The following is a 17,407-nucleotide window of genomic DNA, read 5'->3' on the forward strand; positions in this document are numbered from 1 at the left end:
CCTGTACCGGGTTTTACAATAAATGTTAAGCACTTAGTCTTCATGACGTAAGATTTTGTAGGATATATATATATATATATATATATATATATATATATTATATGCAATGCAATTGTATAATAGGGATTTTCATTGTGTGAATTTTTTAGCTAACGTATAATAGGGATTGTTTTTTTAAATAATTTGTAGGTTACAAAGCAGATGATAATGGACATTAGATATGGTTTCTGGCCTATAATAGTCCTCTCTGAAATAATTCAAACCTTCATTCTCGCCGACTTTGCTACTACTATGTCAAGTGGTAAACTATAAATGTTTTCGCTTGTTATATATCACGTATATGATGGATGATCTAATGTCGTTCTTTGTCTCCCATCTGGTGTTATGTAAAATTTGGTGGTAAAGAGATAAGAAGAAGAAGATACGGTGTTGTTTAAGGTTATGGTACTTTGGAGTAATGACCCATGTCTTGCAGGCTAATCGTTTTGAGTCTTCTCTAATCTCTTTTCTTTTCTTGCTTATAAAGAAAAAATAGAATTGATTAGAGATTTTGACATATTAATTTAAAGTTAGCCTCACAGCTTTTTGAATCTGTTATATAAATAGTTTGACGTATATATAAATGAGTGAATTTGTCAATTTTAACATCAATTTGAGAATATATGTTAGACAATTATCAAACTTTTCTTCTCATATTTCTTACCGAATTAAGAAGCTCAGGTTGCTTGATTAATCTCTCGTTCACCTCCAAGAGAGAGCCTTAAACGCAGCACCTAGTGAAAACCCAACTCAGAACAAAAACAACTTCATCTTTTTAAGATTTCAATTTCTATATACTATTAAATTTTGATAGTTTTATAGGTAATTAAATACGACAATTAATTATTGTTGATAAATTTAAATTGATGTATGTCATGATTATAAGTAAATTAATCTATAGTATTTGTTATTTATCATCGATAATTTTTTTCGAAATATTAAATTTTCAATTCTAAAACCATAAAAATCATAACATCCAAAAGTCTAAGATATATTTTTTAATTATCTCAACTCATAATTTTTAAGAAGTTATACAATTAAAAATGCATCAATAAATTAATAATTATTAATACATTACTATATATTAATCAAATGTCATGATCCAAACATTATTAATTTATAGAGGTATTATTGTATCATTAGCACATAATTGTTCATGTATCCCGCCTCTACGGTGAATTATCACCAAAATGTGATGATTTCTGTAAATACAAATATGAGGGAACTTAAATAACAAAAGTTCTGAGTTTTTTTTTTTTTTTTTAATTTATGTGATAAAGTAAGGGGAATGATGTACACAATAACAGCTAATCTTGAGTTAAACGCCGTCTGTGGTTCGTTAGTTTAGTATATGTCCCCTGTTTCTTTAGAGACCATCAAACCGTTCTTGTGGTCAATGGTTGCGTCGATCGCTCCATCACTAATGGCTTTAGCTACAATGCTTTCTGCATCAGCCACTGGGTTCACTGAGTTCAGTCTTAGCTTCTGTGCGACGTCCTGTAGAGAGATTCTCGAGTATGCGATGCTTATGTTACGCAGTCCAGTTCTGATCACGATGTGAGGTGGTGACCCAACTCATCATGCCGAAGCATTTCAGAATGGTACAGGCTTACAAAGTGCTTAAAATATGTAAGCATAAAAAATCCGCTATATATTTGACTATTGAAATATTTTATGTATGCAATATGCATGTCGAAATTTTTATACTTCAAATTTCTATAGATTAATATCAGAATTATGACATTTTACTTATATATATTAACGGCTGAAGGAATATATATATATATTAATTTATTAACGGCTGAACATATATATATATATATTAACGGCTGAACACAAAACATTATAATGATTTATCAAAGTATTAATTTATTAACGGCTGAAAGTTTTATGGTATTACTAACCCACATAATGCAAGATCAAATCTTAAGAATAATTAAAGTACACTCTCGAATCTATCACAGCATGCAAATGTGCACAGCATGTTCAATTAAACCTACCAAAATTCTAAATTCATAAGTAAAAGATAAAAACAACCTTTAATTTGTTAAAAGATTATATTCCATCTATAATCAAATCTCTACATACATTGATAGATTAGACTTAAATATTACAAAATACTTATTACACAAATGAAGAATATGTAGTAAATTCCACTGTTTGTAATATTAATATTAGTGGATACATAATTTAATATTGATTGCTATCCACTGATTTGACAACCGTATATCTTTGAAAATTTTAAAGACTTGACGGTAAAAAATTAACATTACTTGTTTTTGCCTGCAGTAAAAAAACATTACTATCATCAAAATATTTGCAAATTCAAGTACATAATTAAATCCTTCAAAGTAATAAAACACTCACAAATAGTAATATGTTTAATACATACATACGGTAATGTTATCTCTTTCTTAATTATTACTATAGCCTTATAGAAAAATTTTAATTTCTTACAGTATTAGGTACTAAATAATCCGTAATTTCTCGTTTTGCCAATTTACTTGAAACAATTAATTGTCTCAGGCTCTCTCAGCAGATAACTGGTTTAACCTATTAAACAATTATTTGTATCATTAATTTTTTGATTGAAAGAAAATACCCATTTAGTTTGGAGAGAGAAGCCCAGTTAGGTTTAAAGCCCATTCACAAAAAAAGACTCAACTTCACACACACAAAAACACTGTTTTGGTCAGCATGCACGAAACGCGATTTCTGACTGACAAAAAGGACACGGGTGATCGATCCATCACTATCAATTTTTTTTTTTCCATTTATTAGTCTGACAAATATATTTACTTAAATACCCTTCTCTTCAACCTTTTCCAAATATATTTACTCATATTTTATCACCTTTTGCACACAAAAAAAAACATATATTTTATCTCATAATTATAATGCATGTTGACTTCAGATCATGAACACAGCCATGATAATCAAATTAAAGAAGAACGAAAAAAATATAATCAAAGTAAAGACCACACAAATCAATTATTCTGACTAAAATCATGAACCTCGTTGATAAACCAAAGAAAAAGAGACTTATGACCCTTTTTGGATGCTCATAAAAACAGCCGAAACTTTAAAATTCATAACACAACAATCATACAAAAAATATACACAGTAGATGCTCCTAATACAAATTTGATAGGCTTAATATATATTACCTTGATTCCTAGAGAGTAAAGTGCTATTGTGGCTGTGTGCATATTAGGAAAATATACAGAAAGATTTAAAAACGTATCTTACTTTGAGCTCCTTTTGTAGCAAAATGAAACGGAGAAAGAACTTCCGGTTTGAAGTTCATGCTGCAAATTCTATGCCAATTGATGAAATCTCATAAGAAAGATAGAAGGAAGAGTGAAAGAAGTCTTAATTTTCACAAAAGGGAAGGAAGAGTTCTGTTTTTACACGAAAGGAGTGAAAGAAGTCTTTATTTTCCATCTGTGAAATGAAACGAGCACCACATGATTCTTAAATACGGCTCTCGTTACTTAACCTTTTACCCAAAAAAATAATAAAAAAAGGCTCTCGTCTTTGCTCTCTTTAGTCTTTATACGTACGTACGTACTTCTTTTTGTTTTATTACCCGTTAAACAAAGACCACAACCGATCCAAGTACAATTCGTTTTAAATGCATCCACACGGACCGCACCAAACTCATCAAACTATCTAGACATTTTTGACATATACCTAATCAGAAAAGTGTTACAATTACTTTATTTACTAATGGTCTCATTAAATGAATCATACGAAGACATAGAGATTTGGAAAACATTGCAATCACACTAATTAATTAGTAGTTACAATCTTTTTCAAAGGTAGGAAAGTAATCATGGTCTTAAGTAAATAGAAGATGCAAAATCATATTTAAGTGTTACTGAGTCTGTATCAAGATAGCATTGGAACACAAGGACCAAAAAAAAGTATTAATGAATACAAGAAACTAGATTTTAACACGCGGTACACCGCGTGCATATAATTTTATTATTATTTATATTTTATGTTGTATTTGTTTGTTAAATATTAGATATTTTTTAAATATAGAAATAACTAAATTTTTTGGCTGTTTGTACGGCTAAATATTTATATTAATTTTTAACCCGCAATACTTATGATCATTTGTTTGTTTTGTTTAGTATTTGAAATTCTATTTTGACTTTTAATTGTTATAACAAAAAATAAGGAATTTAAATACATAATAAATCATTTATACGCTATGATTAAGTCATATTATTCCTAATGATTTAATTATTTTACCGATCTTAGTTAAATCAACTTGATTTCATATGTTTAATATTCTAATATTAATAGTGTTGAAAATAATAAAATGAGGATTTAGCCCGTGTTAGCACAAATTTAATGATATTTTATTAATTCCAACATGTCCTCTTTATAACTCATCTACTATATAACCATATTATATAGTATTTTATTTTTTTTTAATTATACATATTCGTATTATTTTAAAATTTTATTAAGTTTATTTCTATTAATTATAATATTTAAATAAATGTGAATCGAAGTTCTTTTTACGTTAAGAATCAAAGCTCACACGTACTGGAAAACAAAATGTGAATCAAATTGTTGTTGTTTTTTGTTTGCAAATGATTAAGAGATATAATATCTTTAAAACACAATAGAAGGTGTGGTTAAATATATCATAGTTTATGTTTCCATATTGATATTGCTGTAATTTTTTTTAGATGGAATGTTATGTAAAATATTTAGGAAACAAAATCTGAAGTAATGCTATTGTTGGAAATATTTTAGGGGTTAATGTTGTAAATAAATTTTTAAATAAGCAAAACTAAAAGGGCATAACACAAAATGTACTTCAAAAATGTTAATATAGATAAGAAGCTGCAATAATACATAAGCAGTAATTTTTAAAAAATTTCTCAGAATAATTTGTGTAAAAAACTATAAGCTCCATAGACTACAAGGATATATGATTAGATTTGAACTAGAAGCTGGACTAGATCGAGTTCAGATACTAAGAATGCATACCACATTACCACTTGTCAATATCGATAGACCTGAGTAGGTGTCATTAATCATCTGTAAAATTGAAATATAGTTCTAAAAATTAAGCACCGGTTATTTATAAAGCAATCTAAAGGGATACGTTTATGAAGAGAGTTTGCCTAATGCCATGTCGGCTTTAACTTTGTGTACATATGTTAGTTGAACTAGAGATGATTATAGTACGTTAGTAAGAACAGATTCATTCAGGAGGATCGTTCGATCAATGGTGATTTGGCAGAGTGGTTTATTTGGCTATATGGTTAATTATAAGAATTTGAAAAGATAACTAGATCTTTCGAGAATAGTTAATAGAAATGATAACTCTACGGAACTGAAATATCCTCATTTCTTTAAAGAAAAAAAATCAGGTACGGCTTAACAATAGAATTGCACCCGAACAAGACCGGTATATTTACCATTTGTGAATCTAGAAATCGTCGTCTTCCTCAGCCATGTATTTGGCGAGTTCCTCTTCTTGCTGCTTCTTCTCTCTCCTTTTCTCTTCGTTTTCTTTCTCCTTGTGTGTGTTTGGTGGGTACCTCAGAGCTCTAACCGCTTCATTATGCATATTCAAACAGAACGCAATTCTGGAGTTAAAAGCTGTCTGTGGTTCCTTAGTTGAGTAGATGTCTCCTGTTTCCTTGGAGACCATCAAACCATTCTTGTGGTCAATAGTTGCCTCGATTGCTCCATCTCTTATGGCTTTAGCCACAATGCTTTCTGCATCAGCCACTGAGTCCAATCTTAGTTTCTGTGCCACATCCTGAAGGGAGATACTCGAGTAAGAGACGCTGATATTGCGCAGCGCTGTTCTGATCACATTGTGTCGCAGTCTAACTATGAGGTTGTGAGTTCTGTCTTTCGCAAATGTTTTTGAAAACTTCTCTTGGACGTTCCCAAATAGCTCCAAGTCACCAATCCTCACAGCCTGTCAATAATATAAACAAGAATATTAGTAAGAGAACCCTTAGCTATAGAGGATGTCACATATGCAACGATGGACTTACACTGGTTAGCTCAAAGTATGGCCTCAGAGGCTTCTCCATTCCCTTTTGAGTGAAGATTGACCGTTCTGGTATTTCACCCAACAACAGGCGAACTATAATAGCCCACTTATTGCACTGAACTCTGAAGCCCAAAGATGCAATAGGTGCTTTCCTAGCAGCCTGGAGAAGGCTCTCTTTTGCGTCCGTGTACTCTAGTTGAATCGTCTGGATCTTTCCCAAGTAAAACAGGTACCTACAAAACTGTATATCATATTCATGAGATCTCAGAAACCAGGAGAAGGTTCAATGAAGCGAAGAAAAGGAGCATGTAAGGTAAATTAAAGAAAGAAAAATGATCAATGAGCAGTTTCAGAAATATAACAAGAGAAACAAGGTACAACCATAGTGCAACATACAATAGAAGAACATGAGCATTGCATAGCAGCAGATACGTAAGCGAAATATGAATAGGTGAATGCAATAAGAAGAAATTGACAGTGAAAAGTTGGCATAAGTAAGCATCAGATATACACAATAACCAGAAAACTAGAAAGCCAAGTGTATGGGAGGCAAAAGTGAAAGGTTACCTGTTGGTTAGAGTGTGCCTCAAATCGAGGTGCCTTTGACCTAAGCTTCTCAGCTTGGTCGTAGAGACTGTAGTGTAGATAGTTGCGAAGCAACAAATTCAAAAGTGTTTCCTGCAACATATGAATGGTTGGAATTTTTTTTATAAGTATCAAAGGAAAAGATTCTCAAAAGATTGATTGTTTCGGAAATATTGAAAATTTACTTACTTGGCCTAATTCGTCATGTCGCAGAGTTGCCGAATGGTGTAGAGCAAGAAGAGTACTGCAAAGCAAAAGAAAGTAGTAATCAGATAAATTGTATTGTTGTTGGACTAGCTAGTATGAAAAGACAGAAAAAAAAAAAAACAGACAGTGAACTAGTCTCACTCACCTACGTATCGCAGCAAGATCATCTGTTAGCTCATAACTTAACGAGTAGTAAAAATACAATTTAGAAGCAATGACATCAACGGTTCTCCTGTTTACGTTTTTGAGGCGAGCAATGCTAGCTGAAGAGCAAACTTTGGCCTGAGAGATTTAAAAAAAACCTTTGATAAGACTAATTTATGTAAAAATGAAGAATAACCTAAGAGAAAGATAGAAAGAAAAGTAGTAACCTCGTTGTACTTTTTCTGATCAATGAGAAAAAGAAGAAGAATGAAGTAGCAGTAAATCTCGAGCTCAGTAGGAGGAGGAGGAGGAGGAGGAGCTTGGGATGTGGATGATGATGCTGTATCAACTTCCATGTCATCACCCTGAAGCAATTATTATTATAAGATTCAGTCATCAGTATATATGTATAATAAATAACAAAGAAGCTTCCAAAAAAATAAATTCTTAATTCAAGCATTCAAAATTTTAAGGTTAATTATACTAATTAATAATAATAGGCTGCAAATTACAGAATCTTAATAAGCTCAGAATCAGGAAATTAAAAAGAAAAAAAGTAGAGAGAGGAACCTTAGGAACGAAACAAGAGAGACGAGTGTGAGCCTCGGATCCAGGAACTAAAGCGAAATCAAGGAAAGAAGAGATCACAGAACCGGAGAGCTTCCGTCGTAGTCCGACGGTGAGACGCACAGCACGAGCAATACGACGGACTTCCTTGGTATCGATCAGAGCAGCAATCTCCTTCAAATCTGGAAAAAAAAAACGAAGAAGCAATCTCAGTGAAATCAAAAAAAATTCTGGGAAATTAAGCGAAACTGATTGAAGGATAAAAAGATGTGAGATTTACGCTGCAGCGTAGAGGTAGTCGTAGTAGCAGAGACTAGGGATTGAGTTTGGGTTTGATTATCTTTCATCTCCACGTCTTCTTGAGTAATTTTTTGTTTTTTCTTCGCAAATCACAAATCTCTCAAGTCGTCTTCTTCTTCTTCTTCTTCTTCTTCTTCACAAAAGAGTAATTTGAGAGAATGAGCGATGAATGTTTTTTTTAAAATATATATAATGGTAAAATTTGATGGGTAAACCAATAAATTTCCATTTTCCCACAAGGTAAAAATTTGGAAATAGCTATAAATTTTCCATTCTCCACGTATTTTTACTCTTTTACTTTTTACAAAGAGTTATTCTAGTTATTTTTCCTTTAAATTTGTGTCAAACAGGTGACTTTTTCCAAATTTGTGGATAGCTCGAAAAAAGGAAAAACAAAATAATGTTATAATGTTTTTTTTTACGAATTCATTCTTTGTAAATATATAAATATATCAGTTGATGTTTCAAAATATTGGGATGATGTCTGCACTAGAAAATATCCTCTTCTTCACCATATATGTGCAAGTCAAATTCCCTGTTAGCTAAATTTCGTTATTATCAAGAGAATATCTTGTTAAATTATAAGGTACACTTGCCTTACACATGTCCAAACACACACACACACACACACACACACAACGATCTCTCTTCTCACTCGTACAATTTTTCTGACAAAGATAACAAAGAAAATGCAGAATTGCCAAGGCCACATATATAGTAATGGCGCAACATTTTGTTTGTATCTCATCTTCATCTAGCGACCAACTTCACAGCTTGAGACCGTTAATGAGACCGTACTTGAGCTAAGTGTGAGAGAAGAAGGTGAGATGTAATACATAGGGACTGGCATCTTCTGCGGAAGCTCAGGCCAAGTTGATTCCATGTTCAGAACTTGGATTGCTTGTCTTATAGAGGGCCTCGAGTTTCTATCCGGGTGACTACACCATAACCCCACAACAACAAGACACTCAGCTTGTTCCCTATTGAAATCTTCACCTAGTTTCTCGTCCATAGCTGACGTAAATTGTTGTCTTCCATACAGTTCCCACACTCTCTCCACAAGACTCTTCTGAGGCTCTGTGTATTCTTGTGAATGATCGACTGACTTCCTTCCCGTGACAATTTCTAGTATACTAACTCCAAAGCTATATATGTCAGACTCCTTGCTGGCCCTTCCCGTCATCACATATTCGGGTGCCATGTAGCCAAAAGTTCCAGCTAATCCTGTTGTATGAGAACCAAGCTCATGGTCCATCAATCGAGCCAGTCCAAAGTCACCTAGCTTTACATTGTAATTAGTGTCCAACATGATATTGCTCGCCTTGATGTCCCTGTGCAATACACACTGATCCCACTCCTCGTGAAGATAAAGAAGCGCAGAAGCTAGACCGAGGGTTATCTTGTACCTTATGTCCCAGGGGAGATGTGGTCTTTTCCCAAAGAGGTGAGTGTCGAGGCTACCGTTTGGCATGAACTCATATATCAACATATACTCATCTTTTTCATTACACCAACCAATGAGTTGGACCAGGTTTCGATGTCTCAGTTTGCTGATGATCTTAACTTCGGTAACAAACTCTTTCTTTCCCTGCTTGGAACGAGCAGATAATTGCTTCACCGCAACAAGCATATCGATTTCGTTCAAGTACCCTCTATAAACTGCTCCAAAGCCTCCTTGACCAAGCTTTCTTTGCGATGAGAATCTGTTGGTTGCTGACACAAGATCTTTATAAGCAAACCTCCTTGGTCCAGCTGTTTCCCGTTTGAGGTCTTCGTTTATTGATATCAAGTCCATTATCTCTTTTGCTTTCCTTTTTCTTTGCTTCTGCAACCAAACCACCAGGGTTGTGACCAAAGAGATTAGCAAAACAAACCCAGAAACCGAAATACCAACTATCAGTCCTCTCCTAATAGAGACGTTCACACTATCCATACTACCTGAGCTGAACTCCCATGATAAAAGTCTATGTTCCTCTACGACCACTCCTGTAGAGGCTGAGAACCCGATTGTAACTTGTGGTGGCAAAACCTTTGCAAGATCGATGATGTAAGAAAGGCCTAAACTCTCCCGATCATCAGAAGTTAGTTCATAAGCCCAAGACACGCTCAAGTTGTTAGTAACAGAGTCATAGGAGATATGTGCATGACAAATATCTTGGTTGTGTGAGCTTGCATTCCAAGAGGTGTAGTTGGACGAAACAAGAGAATTATTATTGATTCCCACATGAGATCCAACACCCAGAGGATCCCATTCTGGGTTGAAGTATGTGTCAAATTCGACATGAACCAGAGGAAACGAAGATAAGCCGCGTTCATCGATGTCAGTAAAAAGACCTAACAGACCACCACCTGAGTTCGGAGGAAGTTGGATTCCCACAGGAGCAAGAAAGAAGCTGAAACCATGACCGTAACTTGACAAGTTCGAGATACGCATACCGATCCTAAAAGAGAAACTGGTGTTAAAATCTGTAGGCTTACCAGTTTTAGGATTCCAGATTGGCACTTTCTCAGCATAAGTAACCCAACCAACGCGGGAAGTATAGTTAGGTTTGGTCAAGTTTATCGCTCCATTGGGCTTTGCATCCCCGTGATAAATAACATTCCCAGGATGACCTGGTCGAAAGCTAGTAAAGTTGAAGTAAACTGAATCAACAGAGCAAGGGAGTACAAGGAACAAGGAAAGAAACAAGATAGAGTTGGCCATTGATTGAAGAAGATGAACCAAAGATGGCTAAGATCAAATGCATAAACAGTTGAAGAACCTCATAAATATTCGAAAACGATGATAAATTTAAAGGTCTATTCAACGGAACATCGTTATATTATAAGAAAAATGAGTCTTCTATCAAGAAATTTCATTTTAATCTTTACTTAATCTGTGAGTCAAATGATTCCCATAAAACAATCTTAAAAAAATGTGACCTTTGCGGGATGATAAGCCACAGAGATAAAACTAGAGAAAAGGTCAATGTAGGACGAGATCAACTTACATTTCGCACGTCTTGTTACTTGACCATTGCTTCATTGACAACACTCATAGACCTGGGTTATGTTTCACAAAAGCATGATGAGTTAACGAACGAGTCACTGATAAAGAACTCAAAAGGGTATTAAATTAGGGATTTTGATCACCTGGGTTTGTGTAAAGAAAGGGTCTTTTTAAGCTTGAAGCTCCCAATTCCATGGGGGAATCTGTTGAAACTTCGTTTCCATTGTCAAGTGATCATCAATCGGCGACACAGAGGAAACGATTCGCACCGAGTCGAAAATTTATAAATCGGCGGTTTAACAAGAAAACCATTCGGTTTAAGACTTAGATCAATCGAATCTTCGGTTTAGTTGCTCTCTCTTACGTAGCAAATCAATAAATTTATGATGGGCATACAAATAAACAAGTTATGGCCCGTATCTGCTAAATTAGCCCAAGATGTCATTTTATTAACTGAAAATGTGACGTCCCACATCGGTTGCAAGACTGAGGAACAGTGAGTGAACTGTTGTATAAATAAAGTAAGAACTGGGTTACAGAGACACACGGAGCCGTGCAGTGAAGACAAAGCGAACTATTCTTTCGCCTTTTACTAAAGAATACCGTGTCTTCTCTGCATTTAAGCGGTATACGCCTATTTTTGGAAAGGTTTATTTAACAAAATAAACCTCCATCAAACCATTAGTCTAAAACTGTTTTCTAGCCAGTATGTACCATGTAGCGGTTGAACAACTAGAAGGAAAGGAGATGATTTCTAAAGTTAGGTCAACAGTATGCTACTACGCTAAGGCAATGGTTAACATCTTAAAAATTGCATCCGCAAGGGAAAATGCTTAAAAATTGTAGATTTCCATTAGCATGATAGAGCAGCAACCTATAATTTGGAGGTTAATATATGTGAGCACTGAGCACCACCTGAAAAGGAAGAAAGCCATCATAATGAGCGGCCATTGAATCAGAGAGGCGTCCTAATAAGGCTAGTCTTTCTAGGTTACATCATTTATCATCCAAGAAAAGGAAGGAATAACTGTTTTATATATACTAAAAAACATTGATCGATTGGGAGTTGAATGACTGTTTAACTTGTTCTACAGGTTTTGTTTTCACTCTTTCTAGTTGTGTATGCAATATAAGGTTGTGAATATGGCTTTGTTACCGCACCTCATGCTCAGAAGCAAAGATTAAAAGAACACGAATATATCGCAAATTACATTAATTTCTTGACTAATTTTGATTTTTGAATGCTGAGTTAGGGATGGGCTTTGCATATATAATTACGTGGGCCTACAACCAATTATCACTACTACCCATGCATGCTCTTTAGTTTTTATTAATATGAGCCTTTAAATTTTGTCCCACATCGCTATTATGAAGAACAAAGTTTCAGTATATATAACGGAGACTGAGCAGATATGGTCACGACCTTACTTGAACAGGATCTGTTCTATAGGCTCGTACCTCTGTTTCCTTGATTTCTAAGGAGACAGGCCCTTAACCCTGGTTGATGAACAATGACCGTGCGATCAGAGCGTGATTAACGGCCACGATCTGTCCTTGGACGTATCCGGTGCTGTAGAGGATCGTTACTCGGCTCGGTTCTTCCTTGCCGGGGTGGTCGCACGGCGGTCTGACAGGTTCCTTTTTCTGCGTGTCTAAATAACGAACATAATAAACACTCTCGGATCACTCATCCGTCACGACCTCCACCTCTAACAAATGAATCCAAAGGTTGATTGCATACCAAGAAACTGAAACAAAGATATCTAGCAAGGTTTATTTACAAATAAAATCCCATAAAATCTTTTGTTTACAATTTTCATTATCTTTTAATCCTCTAAAATCTTTTATTATTTAGGAATGGTCGGAAGAAATATTCTTTGTTAAATGTTGCAATATCACTTTGCATGAGGAATCGCCTTGCTTTCTTAATTCTTAGGTGGATATATTTAGAGAATAATATTCTTTGTTAAATGTTGCTGAAGATGACTTCAAGATTATAAAAGGGGGCAGAAGCTATAGCTATTGCAAGATTCAAGATTATCCCTCATTGAGATCAGTGCAAACGAAAAGACCAATACAAGTGAACAATATGCCATTAGGCCGAACTTGAATTTATTTGTAAATATTGTAGATAACACAACGTAGAATAACCAATACAAGTGAACAATATCTTCCTTGACTGGTTAGAAGAAAGAAACTCTTCTTGAATATTGGAAGTAGAAAGCTATAATAAGCCTAATTAAATGCATTTTTGATATAAAAGACCATAGCTACTTCATTACTTGTATGTAGGAGCAGCTGCTTCGATGCGAGAGCAACTACTTTTGAGAAGAGGAGGAAGAAGATTTAGTGGAAACATATGTGGCTAACACTTTGAATCTACATCCGAAAATGCTTTGCAACACTTACGTCCAATATCACTAAACTTTCTAGTGAATACCGATTTGAATATTTCAGCCACACAACCTTCGACACTAGAGAGTGATGACCAGCATTTTGTGATATCAACCAGAGAACCAGGAAGAGAAAATCCAGGAACAATAAAGAGTTTAGATGTTGCAAGTGAGGGAGCAGCTGCGTTGATGCGAGAACAATCATCCTTGAGAAGAGGAGGGAAGAAAGAATTCAATGGAAACATTTTGGCCAACACTTTGCATCTATTTCGGTAAACGCCTTGCAGCATGTCCGTCCAACATTTTCAAACTTGCCAGTAAAAGCAGATTTGAAGATTTCAGTTTCGCAACCTCGAATTCTGAGAAGGGACGACCCTAGTAATGCAGATGACACATGGGAAACGATTAGCACCGAGTCGAAAATTTATAAATCGGCAGTTGAACCAGATAACCATTCGGTTTAAGATTTAGATCAATCGAAACTCTGGTTTAGTTGCTTTCTCTTACGTAACAGATCAATAATATTGAGCAATAAAATTATGATGGGCTTACAAAAAAACAAGTTATGGCCCATATCTGCTAAATAAGCCTAAGAAGTCTTTTCTTAACTGAACTGTGACATCCCACATCGGTTACAAGAGTCAGGAACAGTAAGTGAACTGGAGTATAAATAAAGAAGCAAGAGCTGGCTACTGAGATTCACGGAGCCGTGCAGTGAAGGCAAAGCGAACTATTCTTTCGCCTTTTACTAAAGAATACCGTGTCTTCTCTGCATTTAAGCGGCATACGCCTATTTTTGGAAAGGGTTTGTTTATAAATAAACCCTCTATCAATTCTTTAGTTTAAATGGTTTGTTAACAACTCGCAGCTTTAGAGTTTAGGTTCTCATCTGAGCAGATTAACAAATAAACCTCAATCAGTTCTTTAGTTTTAAAATTGCAATCTTAAATCCTATATTATTTTACTAATGGTCGGGAATAGTTTTGCCAACGTAGAAAAAACATAAAAACAAGCCTTACAAATACTTAGGAAGTTAATCATGGATTCAATGAAGACGACATTTCGTTTTCTTGGGTAAGAAGAAAACCTCGTACGTAAGATGGATCGAGCCTACTAATTAATTTGTCCAGCGTAACAAAGCATATGTGATGGCTTAAAACATTACTGCGTTTTGAACAAATACCTTTTGATGTAGAGTTTTAAATACCTTGGAAGTTTAGAGATTAGGTCGAAAAACTTGAATTTCTATATCATTGTAGATTTAAAAACCAAGAACAAACCAACATTTGGAATACGGTAAATTCTTGTATAAGCTTATAAAAGGTCTAATGCCTGATTACAACAGTGTGAATAATGGTCCCGAGAGGTACTTCACTTGTGCGTAGGAGCAGCTGCTTCGATGCGAGAGCATTCATTTTTGAGAAGAGGAGGGAAGAACGGATTTAGCGGAAACATTTGTGGCCAGCATTTGGCATCCACATCCGAAAACGCCTTGCAACACAATGGTCCAACATTACCAAACTTTCTAGTGAAAACTGATTTGTAGATTTCAATTACGCAACCCTCAACGTTGACAAGTGATGACAAACATTTTGTGAGATCGATGGAAGAACGAGGGATGGCAGGAAATTGTGGTGTCTTGTGTGTTGGCGCAGTTGCGTTGATGCGAGAGCAAACATCCTTGAGAAAAGGAGGGAATAATGGATTCAATGGAAACATTTTTGGCCAACACTTTGCATCGACTTCCGTAAACGCCTTGCAACATGTTGGTCCAACGTATTCAAACTTACCGGTTAAAGCAGATTTTAAGATTTCGATATTGCAACCTTGAATGTTGAAGAGCGATGACCAACATTTTGTGAGATCAATTGGAGAACCAGGAATGGTAGGAAATCGAGGTGTCACGAGCACCTCGGCTAGCCCCGACCTCAATAAAGTAGTGGCACACAGAGCCACAACTAGAATCATGGAGAAAGAAGCTTGATTCGTACCTTCCATTATGGTGACAATTTTTTTTTTCCTTTTGCTATATAGAGAAGATCAGGTTGTTTTGAGATGGCTTTGTGGTATCAGAAGAAAGGCAGTACTTATAGCATAACATTATTGAATATTAATAAGTTTAGGGAGAGTTACACTTTGTAAGTCGTATGTTGTTACAACCTTTCAATTAAAACAATGAAGTGTTACACTTTATAAGTCGTCTGTTGTTACAATGAAGTGTTATACACTTTACGACCATAGTAACTTAAGTTGGGGCCGGGAGGTTTTAGCTTTACCAATCAGATAAATAAGACGTTTGAATTAATGTTTATATAGATTGACCATAAAGGATGTATTCATATTTGGCGTTTTTGGTGCCCTTAACTTTGATACTTCCATAACTGTTATATAGATTGACCATAAAGGATGTATTCATATTTGGCGTTTTTGGTGCCCTTAACTTTGATACTTCCATAACTGTTTGGTTTAATCTGCAGTGTGAACTTGTCTCATGGCATACAAAAAATTATTGTGTTGCTCAAAAGAAAACAAGAGAAGCTTCAGACTAGAAGATAATGGGAAATTTCAAGGCTAATAATTCCATGAGATAATGAATAATAGATTGTGCTCTATATTCCTTTGGAACGGTGATGTCACAAAACTAGGTGTAGCCAATGGGCAACTTAGACCTGAACTTCTAAATTATAAAATAAAAATGAAAATCTATTATATATAAGTTTTAAAAGATAATTACGGAGTTGGATTGTGATTAAGTTATGAATTTATGATTAACAGTAAAATCATAATTTCGTCACCAGCATCATATTCTAATTGATGAACTCTGTCACCGGCTTACACATCATCATCATCATCGAACGAATCCTATATGTTTGTTTATATCTACTACTTTCGTCTTCATCGCTAATTTGTATATCTTTGATTTTCGTGAAAATAATTGTGAGAAGACATAACTAAAAATCGCAAGTAAAATATGAGTTACTATCAGGAGAATCATATTTGAGAGAGAAACGATGAATAAACTCAGATTCTCATTAATGATCCAAAGAGTTTGTTAGAAGATATTTATTCTGTACAATTGATCTTAACCGGTATTAACCAACCTAATCAATCTAAATTAGACTAATAAACCGGATATTCCAGAATCCTTAACCAACCTATTATTCACAAATATATTCTCTACTATATACAAGTATACTCTCTAATAGCCCCCCTCAACATGGAGGTGCAAAGATGTTGTAAACACCCATCTTGGAGATTATTTCCATGAATTGAGCTGGATGCAATGGCTTAGTGAGAACATCAGCCAACTGACACCCTGTGTTGACATACATTGTCTTGAGAAAACCAGAGTCAATCTCCTCTCTGATCTTGTAGCAGTCCAAATCCACATGTTTTGTTCTCTCATGGAAAACTGAATTATTGGCGATGTGTAAGGCTACAGTATTATCACAGTAGAGATAAGTAGGTGGTTTAAACGGAACCCTCAAATCAACCAAAAGACGAGATAGCCAAATGAGTTCCTTTGTTGCTAATGCCATCGCTCTAAACTCAGATTCTGCAGAGCTTTGAGAAACTGTGTCCTGCTTCTTTGATTTCCAGGAGACCAAAGAATCACCAACGAACATACAGTATCCCGTGACAGACCTTCGATCATCAGTGCATGTTCCCCAGTCTGCATCAGAAAACCCTCGCAGATCAAACGTTGCATTAGCTGCATAAAACATGCCTTGTCCAACCGTGCCTTTCAAATACTGCAAAACTTGATGAACAGCCCTCATGTGAGTATCACGAGGAGCATGAGAATACTGACAAAGTTTATTAACTGCAAATGCTATGTCAGGTCTCGTTATCTGCAAATACATGAGCTTTCCCACCAACTTCCTGTACCGAGTAGAGTCTGGCAACAAAACACCAGTTTCTTTGTTCAACTTCACATCTGGGTTCATTGGAGTGGAGCTAGGTTTGCATCCAAGAAAACCTGTTGTGGATAACAACTCCAAAATATACTTTCGTTGACAAAGAGTGATACCTTCAGCTGACCTTGCAATCTCAATACCAAGAAAGTATTTTGCAGGTCCTAAGTCACGCAGTTTGAAGAATGACTTCAATTCTTCCTTGAAATCACTCACTGCATCATCACTGTTGCTT

At 35.1% G+C, this 17,407-nt stretch overlaps 4 protein-coding genes, 1 long non-coding RNA gene, 3 other non-coding genes and 1 pseudogene across 15 annotated transcripts in view; 3 read left to right on the plus strand and 6 right to left on the minus strand.

Annotated features, from left to right (window-relative positions):
• Positions 1-17,407, minus strand: part of LOC147949055 (uncharacterized) — an 82,355-nt gene that overhangs the window by 38,788 nt on the left and 26,160 nt on the right. The window lies entirely within an intron of this gene.
• On the minus strand, positions 1,138-3,572 carry LOC147949061 (uncharacterized). Of its 2 annotated transcripts, none has more exons than XR_015581810.1 (2): positions 3,289-3,572; positions 1,138-1,536 (listed from the first exon to the last, which is right to left on the minus strand). It is a non-coding gene; the product is annotated as an uncharacterized LOC147949061 (long non-coding RNA). The 2 variants fall into 2 exon arrangements; XR_015581809.1 differs by lacking the exon at positions 1,138-1,536 and adding an exon at positions 2,083-2,322.
• Positions 5,361-8,250, minus strand: LOC104728992 (26S proteasome non-ATPase regulatory subunit 3 homolog B-like). The gene is made up of 8 exons (XM_010447898.3): positions 7,857-8,250; positions 7,580-7,758; positions 7,237-7,374; positions 7,011-7,147; positions 6,848-6,902; positions 6,641-6,751; positions 6,075-6,314; positions 5,361-5,995 (listed from the first exon to the last, which is right to left on the minus strand). The coding sequence occupies exons 1-8, from the start codon at positions 7,921-7,923 to the stop codon at positions 5,495-5,497; spliced, it is 1,428 nt and encodes a 475-aa protein (XP_010446200.2). The 5' UTR covers positions 7,924-8,250; the 3' UTR covers positions 5,361-5,494.
• Positions 8,432-11,234, minus strand: LOC104729001 (L-type lectin-domain containing receptor kinase IX.2-like). 7 transcript variants are annotated; one of them, XM_087487757.1, is made up of 5 exons: positions 11,009-11,132; positions 10,867-10,918; positions 10,355-10,489; positions 9,815-10,269; positions 8,432-9,701 (listed from the first exon to the last, which is right to left on the minus strand). In XM_087487757.1, exon 5 carries the CDS (start codon positions 9,669-9,671, stop codon positions 8,631-8,633), a length of 1,041 nt encoding a protein of 346 aa, XP_087343883.1. In that variant the 5' UTR covers positions 9,672-9,701; positions 9,815-10,269; positions 10,355-10,489; positions 10,867-10,918; positions 11,009-11,132; the 3' UTR covers positions 8,432-8,630. The 7 variants fall into 7 exon arrangements, with proteins under 7 accessions (XP_087343883.1, XP_087343885.1, XP_087343900.1 ...); XM_087487759.1 differs by having other exon boundaries at positions 10,355-10,500; positions 11,009-11,118; XM_087487774.1 differs by having other exon boundaries at positions 9,815-10,225; positions 11,009-11,116.
• On the plus strand, positions 11,415-11,531 carry LOC147949062 (U5 spliceosomal RNA). The gene has a single exon (XR_015586500.1). It is a non-coding gene; the product is annotated as a U5 spliceosomal RNA (small nuclear RNA).
• On the plus strand, positions 12,284-12,502 carry LOC147949063 (small nucleolar RNA U3). Its single transcript, XR_015585811.1, has one exon. It is a non-coding gene; the product is annotated as a small nucleolar RNA U3 (small nucleolar RNA).
• LOC147949064 (uncharacterized) lies at positions 13,144-13,503 on the minus strand (annotated as a pseudogene).
• LOC147949065 (U5 spliceosomal RNA) lies at positions 13,964-14,083 on the plus strand. Its single transcript, XR_015586507.1, has one exon. It is a non-coding gene; the product is annotated as a U5 spliceosomal RNA (small nuclear RNA).
• On the minus strand, positions 14,493-15,291 carry LOC147949066 (uncharacterized). Its single transcript, XM_087477798.1, has one exon. The coding sequence runs from the start codon at positions 15,254-15,256 to the stop codon at positions 14,630-14,632; it is 627 nt and encodes a 208-aa protein (XP_087333924.1). The 5' UTR covers positions 15,257-15,291; the 3' UTR covers positions 14,493-14,629.

Source organism: Camelina sativa, chromosome 2, assembly GCF_030686135.1.
Source record: "Camelina sativa cultivar CO46 ecotype springtype chromosome 2, ASM3068613v1".
Classification (NCBI taxonomy): domain Eukaryota; kingdom Viridiplantae; phylum Streptophyta; class Magnoliopsida; order Brassicales; family Brassicaceae; genus Camelina; species Camelina sativa.

Excerpts from the sequence above, each read along its gene's own strand:
- LOC104728992 (XM_010447898.3), bottom strand. The coding sequence starts at position 7,923 with ATGAAAGATAATCAAACCCAAACTCAATCCCTAGTCTCTGCTACTACG. Across the intron at positions 6,903-7,010 it reads GATCTTGCTGCGATACGTAG|TACTCTTCTTGCTCTACACC; the intron begins GTGAGTGAGACT and ends TTTGCTTTGCAG. Across the intron at positions 5,996-6,074 it reads CATACTTTGAGCTAACCAGT|GCTGTGAGGATTGGTGACTT; the intron begins GTAAGTCCATCG and ends TATTATTGACAG.
- LOC104729001 (XM_010447906.3), bottom strand. The coding sequence starts at position 10,901 with ATGAAGCAATGGTCAAGTAACAAGACGTGCGAAAT. Across the intron at positions 10,501-10,866 it reads AGTAACAAGACGTGCGAAAT|CTTTCGACCAGGTCATCCTG; the intron begins GTAAGTTGATCT and ends CAACTTTACTAG.
- LOC147949066 (XM_087477798.1), bottom strand. The coding sequence starts at position 15,256 with ATGGAAGGTACGAATCAAGCTTCTTTCTCCATGATTCTAGTTGTGGCT.